This window comes from Chelmon rostratus, chromosome 11, assembly GCF_017976325.1.
Source record: "Chelmon rostratus isolate fCheRos1 chromosome 11, fCheRos1.pri, whole genome shotgun sequence".
In the NCBI taxonomy this organism is placed as follows: Eukaryota; Metazoa; Chordata; class Actinopteri; order Chaetodontiformes; family Chaetodontidae; genus Chelmon; species Chelmon rostratus.
The window spans coordinates 26,838,796-26,855,189 of NC_055668.1; the positions used below are offsets into that span (position 1 = coordinate 26,838,796).

The window sequence follows — 16,394 nt, forward strand, 5'->3', positions numbered from 1 at the left end:
ACAGTACGACACAAAAACAGCCTTCAAACAGCAGCGTGTTCTTTCTGCACGTCACTGACCCTGCAGATCAGACAAAGGTCTGTGTTCATGTTCTATATAGATGTTCTATGTCTCTGTGTTGATGTTCTATATAGATGTTCTACATCTCTGTGTAGTCGTTCTACGTCTCTTTGTTGATGTTCTATGTGTCTGTGTTGATGTTCTACGTCTCTGTGTTGATGTCTACGTCTCTTTGTTGTTCTATGTGCCTGTGTAGATGTTCTACGTCTCTGTGTTGATGTTCTCCGTGTCTGTGTTGATGTTCTATGTGTCTGTGCTGATGTTCTACGTCTCTGTGTTGTTGTTCTACGTGTCTGTGTTGATGTTCTACATCTCTGTGTTGATGTTCTACGTCTCTTTGTTGTTCTATGTGTCTGTGTAGATGTTCTACGTCTCTGTGCTGATGTTCTACGTGTCTGTGTAGATGTTCTATGTGTCTGTGTTGATGTTCTCCGTGTCTGTGTTGATGTTCTATGTGTCTGTGCTGATGTTCTACGTCTCTGTGTTGATGTTCTACGTGTCTGTGTTGATGTTCTACGTCTCTTTGTTGTTCTATGTGTCTGTGTAGATGTTCTACGTCTCTGTGTTGATGTTCTACGTGTCTGTAGTATTGAAACAAATGAATTGTGAAAGGTTTGTTCAGTGACTCTGACTTGAAACGCTCCTTCAGACAAACCCAACAGAACAAGTTAGAGACATTTAGGTCCACGGAGTCTTCGCTCACCTGATGAATCCCTCCTGCTCCGATGGGTTCCTCCTCTTCCTGATCCCTCCTTCGCTCCTCCTCTCTTCTTCTCTTTCTTCCCATCTCTGCTCCTCACCAGCTGCCACAGTTTATCGAGCTCCAACGTGGCGTCGGCCCCCGCCAGCACGTCTGCGTTACTGAAGACGTTCTTGAACACCCTCAGGTGCTCCTCCAAGCCTCTCTTCAGCCACATCACCTCCGTCTGCAGTTTGGTAACCACGCCACCGGGTGGCGTAGAAGTGTTGGAGGATTTCTCCTCCAGCCGGAGCACCTTCAGCCCGAGCTGCTCCACTGTTTTCTCCAGGTTCCACAGATCGCTGCCGTCTCCTCTGTGCTCCGGACGCCTGCCCTCAGGGTGGAGGAGGAGCTGGCGCTCCCTGGCCGGAACTCCTTCGCTGCTCCTCCTCATGCTGCCGGGGAGCCAGTCGTCAGGGAGGAGGTGGGAGGAGGAGGGCTGGTCGGCAGACGGTACCTCCTCACTGCCTCCTGGGAGGAGAAGGAGTCAGAAGTTAGTCATGGTGGAAGAAAAGTAAGGCGACCTGGAGGCTGAGAGGTGCACATCCGTCAGTCACTGTCTCCGCTCTGCTGATTCAGTGAACCAAACAGGTGTGCTGGTGCGTAAAACAAACAAACCTCAGGACATGTCTGTGACCTCACAGCTCATCCGATGTCAAATACATCAAATATGTTTTTCCCTAAAGTGGAACTTTGTGCCCTCAGCTTTCTAAGATTTAACACACCATCAGAGCAAGTCACTGTCAGCAGGTGAGTCAGTGAGTACCTGAGGACAAAGCTCGTCTAAAGGTAACTGTGGAGCAGTTGTCTTTCTTTAATAATCACAGCAAATATGGAAAATAAAACAGTGAGAGTTTAAAGGGATAGTTCGGCATTTTACACATTAATCTGTATGGCATCAACATCTACAGTCTCGTGCTCTCACACTGACTTCGCCCCCAAAGTGTCCTCTGAGCCGAGATCTGGCCACTTGTGGTCAGTGCGAAAGTAGTTCCGGTAGGTTTCCTGGGGCCAGAGAAGGCACACGTTTTTCCTCTCAAAACAGCACTCATTCGAATCAGTGATTTATTTGCATAACAAAAGACGTCAACCACAAAACGTCACACCTCGTAATCGTTTGGGTCTAACTTTATCCCAATTGCGATCAATGCGCGCTGTCAGTGCTAACCGTTGTGTGCGAGCCAACTGATCTCTCGTCAGTGTACGATGGTGTTTACAGAGTGCAGACGACGCAACGCAAACGAGCTAGTTTTAGAGCTAGGAGAAGGAGAGAGAGAAGAAGTCCACCGGCTATTCTTTATTTGGAAAAACGAGATAGAGACATGGTGCGCACTTGTGCATATCCAGGCTGTACCAACAAAGATGAGAGTGGGTCTCCTCAAACATTCCACCGATTCCCTTCGACGAATGTAGCTTTGAGGAGACTTTGGCTACTTTTCTCTGGGCTTGAACGTGGAGCTCACCCAACTACCGAAGATGAGAAAGCTTCGCGTGTGCAGTGACCACTTCAGCGAGGACGACTTCCAGAAGGACAGACAAAGAGACGTATTTTGAAGAGCACTGCTGTACCTGCACCCCAGGTAAACAAAATTGTACCACATATTTTCTATAGCATCCGTGTATAGTCTTCTGGTGATGCACCGCGGGCTATGCGAGTGCAAGCACTGAGATATATTCTATCTCAGTGAGTGAAACATATTCATCTATCGGTGTCATGTCACCAATGATGTTTCACATACATAATATGTTGGCTACACTGTTATTACAATGGTCAGAAACTAATTACTACGTGGAATGTGCATGGTTTCTATGCGTGTACGAGAAGTCCATGACGGCGTTGGCTAGCATAATGAAGATAAAGCTACCCTTGTCAGATTCTAGACTGGAGAAATAACGGCAGCACCCAGCATATGTTTGAGCTAAAAATTCCACAGATTTTATTTTCAGATTGTCACATTTTAAAATTTGGTAGGCTACTAGAAGAATTTCTGACATTGGGACAAATGATGCACCCTGCCCGTGTAATTTGGAAATCCGTCCAAAAAAATGACATGAGAACTCGAAGCAGGCACTTTCTGAAATCAGACTGTAGTCTAGCTGCTAGACATTGCCTGCTAACAGATAATGTTTCTTGATTACTTATCTGAGTAAAAAGTAGACCAAGACCATTTTGAAAACTCTATATAACTGTTTTTTTTCCCCAGGAAATGTAAAAAATGTTATACAAATGAATTACATCTTAGTTTGCCTTTCTATTTTAGAGATACCTATTTGTAAGCTCATAAATGAGAATTCGCACAGCATCACAGGACACACATTACCATATTGAGTTTCATATATAATGATCATACACCATCCTATCTTGTGTGTCCCCCCCCCCCCCCATTTCCTTTTTCCTAGGACAAGAGAGATATAATGTCTTCCATTCACGGCAGTCAAATCAGTGGGTTGCAAGAAGACTGTATGAGCCAACAACACAGGAGTTCCCGAAAGATTTGGTGGAGAAGGTCATCCAACGACGGCTTGACACCAATGTGAAGCTCGGAGACCCAGCTTTCCACATACATCCTCCAGTCATCATACCAGCCAACATTGCCCCAACACCAAAGCCAAACAAGGCTGAATTGGTTTCAGCACACAAATCACGCTTTCATGAGACACCTGCCACTGAGAAAGATGACTGAGACTGTATATACATATATTGTCATAGAAGTGTGTTTATTTACATTGTTTATTTACATTTGTGTCTTTACATTTGTTTTGTATTTTTAGGAAATTGCACGTCAAAAAGAAATTCACAGTAAAGCTTTTGATTTTTAAAATTCTAAAACAATTGCAGTGCATCATTTGACTCTTTGAAACCAGCATATTGTCCACTTGGTGATGGATATGTTCTTCTTATTAGCGCCACCACGCAGGAGGGAAGAACTCTTCTGTTGCCAGGACCAAGCGTCTGTCCTTTCAGAGCCCATTCCATTATGATGCGATAGGCGACCAGCCTGTACTGTCTGAAATGCAAACAGAAAATAAGTTTATGCACATTAGATATATGAAGTGTGTCAACATTGAGTAAACTGCATAGTTATTATGGTTGTATATAAACACATTTTGTTTAATTGACAACACAGCAGTTTGTCAGGAAGGTATCTTTATTTATGCACCAGCATTTCAGGCTACTGTGAAATAGGTATCCTTATGTGTTTTTATACATCTCAGAGAAAATGTCCTTTATGAGTACACTTTGGGCCACAGCGACATAACCCTTAGAGCTCTCTTGACATAATATGCATAAGGTAGGTCTTGCTTTATGATTGAAGGGCATTCATGAGTAGGCTGATATTGAGACACAGTGATGCTCAGAAGTAAATTTTGCTTCAAGTATGATGATGAAATGAACATAAATTACTTTAGGGATGCACTACATTATGTATTTATATTCATAAGTGCCACCCATGACATGGTATGTATAAAACTATAATTAGATTCATTCAATGTTGGATGTGATGACTGTAGGTCGCACTAGCCTACTGCATGGCTCAGAATAATACAATATAACGCCATAGAAGCAAGCAGCTTTGTAAAAAGTAGAAGTTATCTTACTATTTTATTGACAACACCCATACTATCACGTTGTTACAACTACAATACCAAGCTGCTGGTGTTGTAATAACATTTGTAAGAGTACTTCTACGTTATACAACTCGGTGTAGGCTACAATTGAGCACTTGTAGGCCTACTGTAGGGTATAAGGCAATAGCATCAAAATAACAGCATGTAGACAAAAACTCACTCTGCAGACAACTGGCCATCGGGTCCAGCAGGTTTGGGGCGCTTTTTCCAGTTTATTTTCGGGATGTGGAAAAAAGTCTCGAGGACACCAGCATTCAGGATTGCAGGCAAGTCGTTGTTATTGGCGATGCAGACAGCTGCTGATGCGCCAACCTCCTCGTCAATGGAAAGGTCCTGCATGCGAGGCATTACGAGGTCCCATTCATGGCAACAGTAGCACTCAACCTCGGTCTGCATAACTTCGCACTTGTTGCACGTACACCACCTTGTATCAGTCACTCGAGGTCTCGCAGCTGCGGCCCCGATTTCACGTTCCACATCTCTGCTCGCCATCTCTCTCTCTCTCTCTGCCCGTTCTACCTCCATCTGATAGAGTTCTGCATCCGTATATTCGGGTTCATACAGATATCCTTCTGGTTGTGTGCTGAAATCATATTCTTCGTCGCTGCTGTAGTCAGACATGGTGTAACTAGCTTTCCAAACGCTAAACTGTGAATGAAACACCTGGCTTAGCTACCTGTCACGTATAGTGGCGCCTGCGCGCATTGATCGCAATTGGGATAAAGTTAGACCCAAACGATTACGAGGTGTGACGTTTTGTGGTTGACGTCTTTTGTTATGCAAATAAATCACTGATTCGAATGAGTGCTGTTTTGAGAGGAAAAACGTGTGCCTTCTCTGGCCCCAGGAAACCTACCGGAACTACTTTCGCACTGACCACAAGTGGCCAGATCTCGGCTCAGAGGACACTTTGGGGGCGAAGTCAGTGTGAGAGCACGAGACTGTAGATGTTGATGCCATACAGATTAATGTGTAAAATGCCGAACTATCCCTTTAAGGTTGAACCTTTAAACGTTGCTTTTGCTTCTGAAGCTCCTCCTGCCAGCTGAAGCAGAAACACCTGAGCGGAAACACCTGAGCCGCTTTGTTCAGTGAATATTTTACTGAACTGTGTCATTCTGTAGTTTCTCAGAGCTGTCACTAGATGCTGCTAAAGAGCTATATTTGACTGACACACACACACACACACACACCTGAAGTTCACCTGAATTTCAGATTAAAACAAACAGATTTTTGAATGTGCTGCTGGTGGTTTCTGTTCTCCCACAATGCAATGCACAGAGCAGAAGATCTGCTCACATCGAGGATGATGGTAAAACTGCAGAAAGTCCGCATCATTTCCTGTTAGGTGTGTATTCAGGACACTTCCTGGCTGCTGCGACTCAACACTGAACCCACACACTGCCTCCACGTGATTGGTCAGACTGAACCTCATTAATTCCCAAATCTAAATCTGAGTGTCCCATCAGTCCGTCCACAGACAGAACTTTTAAAACTGAAGCTTCCTGCAGGAGGTTCATACCTGGCCTGTCGCCCAGCAGGGAGGTGATGCTCAGGTCGTGTCTTCTCAGCTGCTCCAGCAGCTGCCCCAGCTGCTCCTTCAGGGCCGGGATGGAGTGGGCCTCCTGGTCCTGGACGGGCCACTCCAGGAACTCGAGCACCTCCTCCCCCAGCAGCAGCTCCAGCACGTCGCTGTGTCGGATGGCGTCTTTCAGCAGAGAGGTGAAGGAGGCGGACAGGTGTCGCATGTCCTCCACCAGCTTCCTGCCCGCCTCCTTCAGGCCGGAGACTTCGGCCAGACAGACCTTCAACGAGCCGCTCAGCTGGGTCAGGCTGTGTTCCAGAGTCCTGGTCCTGGTCTGCTCTGAGGCCAGAGACTCCTTCACCTGCAGGAGGGAGAGGAAAGAAAGATTAAAGCTAATATTATTGTTGGTCCGTCTCTAAATACTGTCGGACTTCCTGTCTGTGGCTCTCAGCTCTCATTGGTTCCTACTAAAGATGTCATTCTTTAAAAAAAACCTCACAAATATAAAGTTTTCTGTTTTAAAATGTTCATTTCCTCAATTGCTCACTGTCCTATAAAACAAACAGGAGGAGATAATGCATCCGTTTGGGACTATTTTCAGCTGCGGATGAATCCACATTTAGAGGCCTGTCAGCCTGCGACACACTCAGAACTGTTAGCAGTTAGCAGTTAGCATTCACTGCTGGTTTGAGTCAGAACATGAGGTCTGATGACGAGAAGAAAACTAATTTAAGGCCATCTTTCTGTTTTATCATCTGTTCACACATAATTTATGTATTTTATATTGTTGATTATTTATGGTTGATTTAGATTAGACATTAAGACTTTATCACGATTGAGAAGTTCACTCTTACAGAAGCTCTTCAGAACACACGGGGGGGGGGGGGGGTGCAAACAGCAAATGGAGATGCAAATAAGAGCAATAAATTACACGCGTGCAAACCACAACAAGAATTTAAAAATTAAAGAAATGCTAAAAATAAGGTACCTATGTACAGTGAGTTTAAGAGTGTTTTGCAGCAGTGGTGGGTCTGGATGTCTGGATGTTTGTAATCAGAGGAGATAATAACTGGACAGTGGAGTTGTACAGTCTGACAGCGCCCCCCGCTGCAGTAGTGCTCTTTCCTGCATTTATTTTCCAGTTATATTTTTGAAGAGTGTACATCATCTTCCCCTCAGGGATCAATGAAGTTTTCTGAGTCTGATCGTGGTCTGTGTGATTGTTCTGAGGGGAAACTCTCAGTTCATTTATCCTTCAGGTCTTTTTCACTGACGGACATGTTTGAATTCTACACACTGACTTTCAGAAAGTGATTTTTACCCGACATCAAATTCAGTTAATTTAAACACAAGATCCTTGTACTCAAAAAGAGGATTCATTCTCAGTGAAGAACCTTGGAGCTCTAATCTGCCTCTATACCTGCCAAAGAGCAGTGATTCCTAACACGTCTCTGGGGGTCATCAGGTGGAAACCTCCCTTCAACGGTGTTTCGCCTACTTAGTCCCATGACACCTCCAGGAGGCTAGGCGGTGAACTCCGGCGTCCCAGAGTCCCCCCCCCCCCCCCCCCCCCCAGTGCCAGTTCACACTGCTCCTACACAATCCAAACAGCACTGCCACGTTCAACTGACCCAGAGATGCTCCGGGTAGTGGCCAGTACCAATGCTAATGCTAAATGCTAACTGCTAAGAAGAACAGAAGAAGACAATACCGTTCCGATGCTACCATTTAGCTAATGCTAATGCTAAATGCTAACCGCTACCTGCTAAGAGGAACAGAAGAAGACAATAAAGCTAGATTCACCTATAATGTTAATGTTAACTTCTAGATGCCAATGCTAACTGCTAAGATGCTATCATACTACCACCGCTTTAGCTATTGTTAGCTGCTACAATGCTACCACAGGCCTAGATGCCACATGTAACTGCCAATTGCCGCACTACCATCATCTACCCCTGCCTCTCACCAACTGCACCAATAAAAGCGGGGTGGGAATACAAACCCTGGTTAATAAACATATTTACAAAAATCACTGAAGCTGGAGATCGAACATTAAGTTTATCGTCTTTGTGCTGTTTTCAGTTGTTTCGACTGATCTTTTGGACTCAGGGAGTCTTGACTCAAGGTCTCTTACTGGCTTTCTTGGAACGTTCACTCCCTCAGCTCGTTCAGTCTCGCTGTTTTTCAAAATAAAGCGTCCGGACCGACGGAGCGATCCAGCTGCTCTCTGCTGACTCAGCTGTTTGAATGAAGTCTCCAGCATCTTTTCTTTGGTCACATGACGTGAACTCTTAAATCTTCACCAGATTCTTCTGAACTTTTCATTTCAGCTTCACCTCAGACTGAATCTAACGCGGACTGTGATTGGTCGGGGGGCTTTGTTAAAGGGTTTTGGTTTACCTCCTGGAGGCCTTGTTGGAGTGCCCCCACCGCCGGCTCCCAGTCAGTGGCCCCGCCCCACTGCCCCGCTCCTCCCTCACTATTGTCGTCCAGGGCTAGTCGATTCTCATTGGCCAGCTCCGTCACGTTGGCCACACCCCTCTCCAGGTGAGCCACGGCGGCCTTCAGCCCCTTACAGTCGCAGTCTGCAGACGAGTTCTGCCCGTAGAAGACGGTGTACAGGTAGTCCACGTCCACGTCCATCTCCTGCAGCCGCTCGCCCTGCTGGCTGAGGTTCCCCGCCAGCTCGTTCACCCGCCTCAGCACCGCCTCCTTCGCCGCCTCCACCTCCAGCCCCGTCTCCATGAACAGGACCCGACTGTCCCGGGCCGTCTGGTTGATCTGCTTCACCAGCTCCTTGAAGTCCCACCCCAGCCGCTGGAGGGTCCCCGAGGTCACATCCACGTCCTCCATCAGGCCGTCCACCTGCACGGCGACACGATTTTAGACTTTTCTCCTTTGAGAGCTTTTAATCTGCCTCACATCATTTGAAAAGTCGTGATAAGTCGATGTAAATAAGGACTTTTCTTCATCTTCACTGTTGCACTGAAACTTTGCACAAAAGTCACAATTTAAATAACTAAAAACATCGTGAGCAGCTGAACATCATTTACACATCAGACTGCTGAAGGTAATTGATTTGTCTCACTGTCTGTGGTTCTGTGTTGTCTCAGGGTTAAAATCTGACTCCAGAAAGAGACCTGTTTATGTGAGGGGGGTCACTGAGGGGCTCCTAACAGCTTCATGTGGCCCTGCTTCTGTGGTTCTCATTAACGTGTTTCGGTTCGGCCCACCTTCACCGTGTTGTTGACCACCATGTTGTCCAGGCGTTCGATGGCCTCCCAGAGCGCCGAGGCGCCAGCGGGCTGCAGCGGGCCGGGGGAACGGAGCTGAACCTCTGGGATCTGATCCTGGTCCAGCTTCAGATCAGCCAGTGTGGCGTTCATGGCCTGCAGGCTGACCTGGGATCAGGGACAGGGGTTAAGTGGCTGGTTGCAGCTTCATGTACATTAAACACCAGATTGTTTCTCTATGAAACAGGAATAAAACATTTTGTTACGAACTTCTTTTTACTTTCTGGTAACGTTTGATTAAAATCGAATAAAATAAACGATGGATGACTGAATAAAAAAGTGGCTGATTCTGAATCAGTTGTCCCTGTTGTCCTCTGACCTGCAGCATCTTCTGGTGGCGTTTCAGCTTCATGTCAATGTCCGTCTTAAAGATGGTCAGGTTGTAGTGCAGCATTGCATGCTGGGAGTGCAGCCTGTTCTCCACGTCCGTTCTCTGGCTCTCCATGTGCCTCTGGACCTCCCTCATGTGCTCGTCTAGTTTGGCGTCCAAGCGCTCCTCCGCCGCCTCGTCGAGCTCGGGGCCATCCAAGGGCCCCGTCTGGGGCTCCGGCCCCGGCTGCCGGCTCTTCAGCTGGGACACGTCACGGGCCAGCTCCCCTACCTGCCGGCTCAGGTGCTCCAGCGAGCGGTTGAAGCCCTCCAGGACCGGCTGCAGCTGGGACATCACAAGGGCCATCATGTCGGGAGCAGGGAGGGCGGTGGGGGCTTCTGGGTGTGAGAGGTCGGTGGCGTCCAGTTTATCTACGAATGAAGAAAGACACACGTTCAGTATTTTCATGGAAACACAGAGTACCGAAGAGGAAACCTGTTAGAAACCACGTGGAACCGTCTGTCTGTCCTCACGTTGCAGCTCTCTGAACAAACAGTTCTGAATCTTTCTGAAGCAGCTGAGTTGAAAGTGGTTCATTGTTTTGTGGCGCCACCTGCTGGTCAAACCCTGCTGTTGTTGAATTTAAATACTGAGTAGTGTTGTGACGTTCACGAACGAACTGGTTCTTTTGAATGGCTCGTTAACATGAACGATGGGAACTGAGTCGCAGCTAGGAACCGCCCCCAGTCACATGGGGAGGAGCGCTGCCCAGCTGCACAGTGCTTATTAGATATGCAAATAACATCAAGCCACGCTGTGCACGCCGCCTTCACGTGAGTGCGCAAGGAACAAAACAAACAGACAAACAAAAAACAACAACACCCCCCCTTAGAGAGCCACAGCGACAGCAGCGAGCAGTCTAAATGAGGAGGAGGTCGACAAAATGAGCCAATTAAGGAAACGAAGCAGCATTTGGATGCACTTTCCTCTCGTGGCAGACAGTAAGGCTAAACGCAGAATTTGTCAAAAAATATTTCTTTTAAGTCAGACTGCACAAATAATTTGCACAGACACCTGAAAACTCAACATCCAACAGTAAAAGTGGCAGAGGTGAGAAGAGAGCCAGGTCACTCAGATAATAGTGACAATGAAGTCTCTGAAGATGTCACCAGTCTATTGAACAGTTTGTTTGTGTGTTTTGTTGTTCTGGATTATTAACATTAATTATTATTAATGTTCTTGTGTGGAAATCTTTGCACAGAAATTCATTGTATCCTGCTTTGATTTTTAATGTTTATACGTGTTCAAGTCCTGGTTTACATACATACACAGAAAAAAAGGGTGATTCACGTCACTGTCAAAGCAGAGTGATGTGGCGCCACCCTGTGGAATATTTACAATTAATCCAGATCAGACTTTAAAATCTAATCCACACATGTCAAATGAGGTTATAATCAATATTTCAGAATAATTTAAACTCATGTTGGGATATCTAAATTAACTCCTCCCAGTGGTTATTTCCAAGATAAAACGAGTTGAGGCCAGACTGCCTTCCTAAAACTTAATAAATATAAAAATGAGCCAAATGAGCCAGTTTTTTGAACGGCTCTTTGAAAGGAACGGCTCCCCTCAAAGAGCCATAAATCCCATCTCTAATACTGAGACTGACTGACAAGAAGATCTCGAAGTCAAAACCTGGACCAGAGCACGTGTCTGACATCAGTGTTTTAATGGTCACATGATTTCTGTTTATTGGTCAGAACCACAGAACTGAACATTAACTCCAGAACACTGCATGCAGTTAGCACGGCAGCATTCTATGCAAATGTTAACCTGTTGGTGGCGCCACGTGAAAAGACAGAAGAGCACCAAGTTTCATCTTCTGGGAGACACTTGAACCAGATTTCTACATTTTCATCTAAAATCCAAACATTTTCTTACAACACAAAGCTAATCACACAGCCCCTCCTGAGTCATGGCTCTGTGGGGGGCGGCGGCTGGCTGCTCTGCTCTAAAGTGGAACCACTTTAGTTTCCGAACTGGAATATAAACACAGCGCCGGCCCCCGCCTGGAAAACAATCCGGCAGGGAAACAAAAACAGCTAAAAACGGCTCAGCGCTGCCATTTCTGTCCGCCGGGCTCTGATGTTTTCGCCACACTGAGAGGCCGCCGCGGGCTTCGCGGTCCAAACTGATCCCAAACTGATCCGCGCAGCAGGTTCGAAGAGTCTTCAGTTTGTTTCTGTCGGTTCGGTCGAGGCCGACGGAGTGAAGCCAGAACATACAGCGACTGCAGGACGCTGCTCCTCCAGCTGGACCCGATTCAGCCCGAGACACCTCGGGGCTCCGTGGATCCAGCTGATCCTGCACGTTGTTATTTCTGGAGTTTGAAACAAACCCGACTGTGCTGTCAGAAATCCAGAGAGTCTCTCGATGAGACGGATGACGTCTGAATCCAGACCATCAAACTGTTCTCATCCATCAGGTTTCTGTCACATCTGCTGTCTGAAGACAATCGAGGAGCTGACTGAAGGCAGGAAACCTTCAGCTGTGAGAGGATGGAGCTGCATAAAGTTCACTGCAGACCTCAGTGCCGAGGTCCGCTCCAGGTTCAGACTTCAGGGCCCAGGTCCGCTCCAGGTTCAGACTTCAGGGCCCAGGTCCGCTCCAGGTTCAGTTCAGAGGCAGAAGAATGTGTCGTGGCAGTAAGGGTCCTCACAGGTACAGAAATACAAACCCAGAGTGTGTGTTTGCCTCAGGTCACTGCTGTCACTCTCAGAGACAGTCCAGACACACACACACACACACACACACACACACACACACACACACACACACACTCCTTCTCTTTCATCACAACCTGTTTTCATTACGACAAACCAAACTCTTCCCACATGCTGCCGGGTTCTGACAGGTCAAAGGTCGCGGTACAGTGAGGCCGCGCTGCGACAGGAAGTTTCAGGTCACCTCAGACTCCAGCTGCAGGGGTGAGGCGGGCGGTGCTGTGGGGGCGCCTGGAGGTTGAAATCCAACACACCCGTTCAGCTGGCAGCGTTTGTATGTAATGACTGTCAGTGTGATTTACGGCGCCGCGCCGAGTCGACTTCCTGTTCGGACAAAACAACGTCTGTTACACAACCGTGGTTCTGTTTGTTTCCTCAACGTTTTGTCGTAAATGTCACAATTAAAAGGTAAGACGACACTCTAATGAGCCACCTGGGGACGAGAGACAACACGAGACAAGACTTGAACAAAGAAGCTGTTGGTGCAACAATGACCTCCACCAGTTCACCTGGTGCTCCACCGGATTTCTGCTCTGTAGCATCTCTGTTGATTAAACTCAGCGATGCTGAACACAGAGACATGAAACACGTGGCTTTAGACTCAGTGTGATTTAACTTTCATTATCTCCTCCATCAGTGATAAACAGCCATAAATCCAAAGAAGAAAGATCTTCTTCTACCCGACCGTCCCAGAGAGACTTCCTGTTTCTAAATTTTCTTCAGTATCACACTAATCAGTGAGAGCTGTCTGTACATCCACGAGTCCACTGTTAGCAGGAGCTGCTAACAGGAGCTGCTAACAGAGGCTGCTAACAGGAGCTGCTAACAGGAGCTGCTAACAGAGGCTGCTAACAGGAGATACTAACAGAGGCTGCTAACAGGAGCTGCTAACAGTGGCTGGTAAAAAGAGCTGCTAATAGGTGCTGCTAACAGAGGCTGCTAACAGTGGCTGCTAACAGGAGCTGCTAACAGGAGCTGCTAACAGTGGCTGGTAAAAAGAGCTGCTAACAGGTGCTGCTAAGACTGGCTGCTAACAGGAGCTCCTAACATGAGCTGCTAACAGAGGCTGCTAACAGGAGCTACAAACAGTGGCTGCTAACATGAGCTGCTAACAGGAGATACTAACAGAGGCTGCTAACAGGAGCTGCTAACAGTGGCTGGTAAAAAGAGCTGCTAACAGGTGCTGCTAAGAGTGGCTGCTAACAGGAGCTGCTAACAGTGGTTGCTAACAGGAGCTACAAACAGTGGCTGCTAACAGGAGCTGCTAACAGAGGCTGCTAACAGGAGCTACAAACAGTGGCTGCTAACAGGAGCTGCTAACAGCAGCTACAAACAGCGGCTGCTAACAGGAGCTGCTAACAGAGGCTGCTAACAGGAGCTCCTAACAGTGGGTGGTAACAGAGGCTGCTAACAGGAGCTGCTAACAGAGGCTGCTAACAGGAGCTACAAACAGTGGCTGCTAACAGGAGCTACAAACAGTGGCTGCTAACAGAGGCTGCTAACAGGAGCTGCTAACAGCTAATTCAAGTGACTGTTAATGGAGATCATTTGACAACATATAAACAACTGTAGGCTAAACACAACAGAGATGATGCAGCCCACAGCTGGCTACACTGACTCCATGGCAACCCCCAAATTATAGACTCTGAATAAGTATGACACATACCGCTATAATAATAATAATAATAATAATATAATAATAATAATCTTGACGGATGTCATGATTGGTCACAGTGTCAGACAGTAGAAAAAGGTTCAGCCGTTCAGACATGAAGTCAATGAAACTGCTCTCAGTCTCCTCAGCTGAGCGTCAGCTGGGACACACAGAGAAACCTGCGGAATGTTCCTTTAAGGATGATGTCATGCTGGCCGGTCAGAGAGGTCAAAGGTCAGAGAGAACAGAGCACTGTGGGAACCTGCGAGACAGACGGTCCCCAAACAAGCTGCTCACAGGACAGGAAGTGTGTGTGTGATGTCATGTACATGCTGGGCTGGTGACACAGGAGGCAAAATATAGTGTCATCTTATAGTCCACACACACACACACACACACACACACACACACACACACACACACACACACACACACACACACACACACACACACACACAATGTATGGGAGAAAGAAGAAAGAGAGGATTTCCTGTGGAGGAAGTGTGTGTGTGTGTGTATGTGTGTGTTTACATGTGTGGTTGCCGGAGGTGTCATTGCAGGAATGGTGCTCAGTGTGTGTGTGTGTGTGTGTGTGTGTGTGTGTGTGTGTGTGTGTTTGTGGGATGTGAATGAGACATCAGGGTTATTATCTCATCCTCATCCAGCTGACGAGCTTCGATGTATTTCACGAAGGAGGCGACGGCGTCAGCACACAGAGCTACAGTCACGATTACATCAACATCCAGTTACATTACAGGTAACCCCCCCCCCAAAAAACCAGACAACACAGCAGCTTTCTGGACTAATCAGCAGCGATCAGTTCATTGCAGGAACTAACAGGCAGCTGTAGGTCGCATCATAAAACTCACCATGATGATGGTGTCCCTGCTGCCGGTGGGCGTGGTCGTAGGCCTTGGCGGTGTGGTGCGACGTGTGATGGGGGCTGTGGCCGTGGTCCGGGTCCAGGGGGGGTGGTGTGGTGTTGTGCTGGCGGCCGGGGTCGTACAGCTCGCCGACAGACGTCTGGTGGTCGTTCTGTTCGCGGTTCACGTCGACTCGCTGCTGCTGGACGGCTGGAACGCAAACAGAGAGCTGAAAGGTGTGAAGGTCGGACAGACTGGAGCCCGTTCACACAATACCGAACCAGGATCCTCCAAAAACCTGCTAACAACCCACTGGGATACTGCTGTGCATGTAAACAAATCCCATCAAACTGAATCCAACAGCTGAGGCGATCTAGCGCCACCAACAGGTAAAACTGTTCACTTATCCTGTGAAAACATTTCCTGGATGTTCGGAGGACGAATCCGACTGATTTCGGTAAATAAAAAAGTCAACATCAGCATGAGGTTCACACACGAGCTCTCTTAATATAATCTTTGTATTTGTTTTCCCCTTCACTGTATTTTGAGACCTCACCATCATCACCATCATCATCATCATCATCATCATCATCATCATCATTAAAGTGGACACAGGCGGATCAGCAGGCAGAGGGGCTGATGGGAAACAGGCTGGGGATTTCTCAGCAGTTTCCTCAGCTTTGTTTCACTCGCAGTTCATTGTTAAACCTTCAGCCAGTGACAGAATCAGAGCGACAGCAGGAACAGGGAGCTCCGTATCGGTGACCTGCAGTCAGCGCGGAGGGCACGAATACACGAGTGCTGCAGCTGCAACACTTGAGATGTAAAGAAAAGAGCAGGAAGTCCTGCAGAGTCATCAGATCTGTTTCCGTCATCACTTCAGCTCCTCAGCAGAGACTGAAGGCTTTTCTCTCTTTGTGGTTCCAGTCAGGACGTCCAGGACCTAAACTAAAAGGTCTGCTTAGTTCTTCATTTGCTATGAAATGTGGTTCAGATGTTCCTCCTGATCTGTTCTGTAGCACCACCCTAACGACAGACTTCACATTTCAGCTGTTCTAATGGTGAGACTCATTCTTTCTATGGACTGTATGTCCAGTGGGGGGGTGAGGGGGGACGTCCTCTCTCTTGTTAACCTGCCATCCACCCTCTCCGTCACCTGTAGCAGAGAGAGGAGGAGCCTTCTGTCAGCTTCACCTGCAGCTATAAAAAACTCGAAACCTTATCGTAGGCGATATACTCTGTGGAGTCGCCTTCATGATCAAAGTGACAAGAAGCGACATGTAGTCACAGAGGATCATAGAGACACACTGTGCCTGCAGTATTCTCGCAGTATTCCTGCAGTATTCCTGTAGTATTCCTGCAGTATTCCTGCAGTATTCCTGCAAGTATTCCTGTAGTATTCCTGCAGTATTCCTGCAGTATTCCTGCAAGTATTCCTGCAGTATTCCTGCAGTATTCCTGTAGTACTGAGACAAAAAACAATGCTAAAAGAGAAAGAATAATGGACTGACAGTCATCAACATAACTGATGATGATG

The 16,394-nt window shown here is 47.2% G+C and overlaps 2 protein-coding genes across 3 annotated transcripts in view; both read right to left on the reverse strand.

Annotated features, from left to right (window-relative positions):
• The window catches only part of mmrn2a (multimerin 2a), a 31,155-nt gene that overhangs the window by 1,885 nt on the left and 12,876 nt on the right, over positions 1-16,394 (reverse strand). Inside the window, exons 5-11 of one of the 2 annotated variants that reach the window (XM_041947451.1) lie at positions 14,864-15,067; positions 9,567-9,988; positions 9,188-9,355; positions 8,355-8,819; positions 6,218-6,315; positions 5,952-6,160; positions 764-1,270 (exon numbers count right to left, since the gene is read on the reverse strand). In XM_041947451.1, coding sequence (XP_041803385.1) covers positions 764-1,270; positions 5,952-6,160; positions 6,218-6,315; positions 8,355-8,819; positions 9,188-9,355; positions 9,567-9,988; positions 14,864-15,067 — 2,073 coding nt within the window. Of the gene's footprint in view, positions 1-763; positions 1,271-5,951; positions 6,316-8,354; positions 8,820-9,187; positions 9,356-9,566; positions 9,989-14,863; positions 15,068-16,394 lie in introns of both variants that reach the window. The other variant, XM_041947449.1, reaches the window with a different exon arrangement.
• Positions 3,550-5,249, reverse strand: LOC121613809. Its single transcript, XM_041947452.1, has 2 exons — positions 4,590-5,249; positions 3,550-3,807 (listed from the first exon to the last, which is right to left on the reverse strand). Exons 1-2 carry the CDS (start codon positions 5,048-5,050, stop codon positions 3,624-3,626), a joined length of 645 nt encoding a protein of 214 aa, XP_041803386.1. The 5' UTR covers positions 5,051-5,249; the 3' UTR covers positions 3,550-3,623.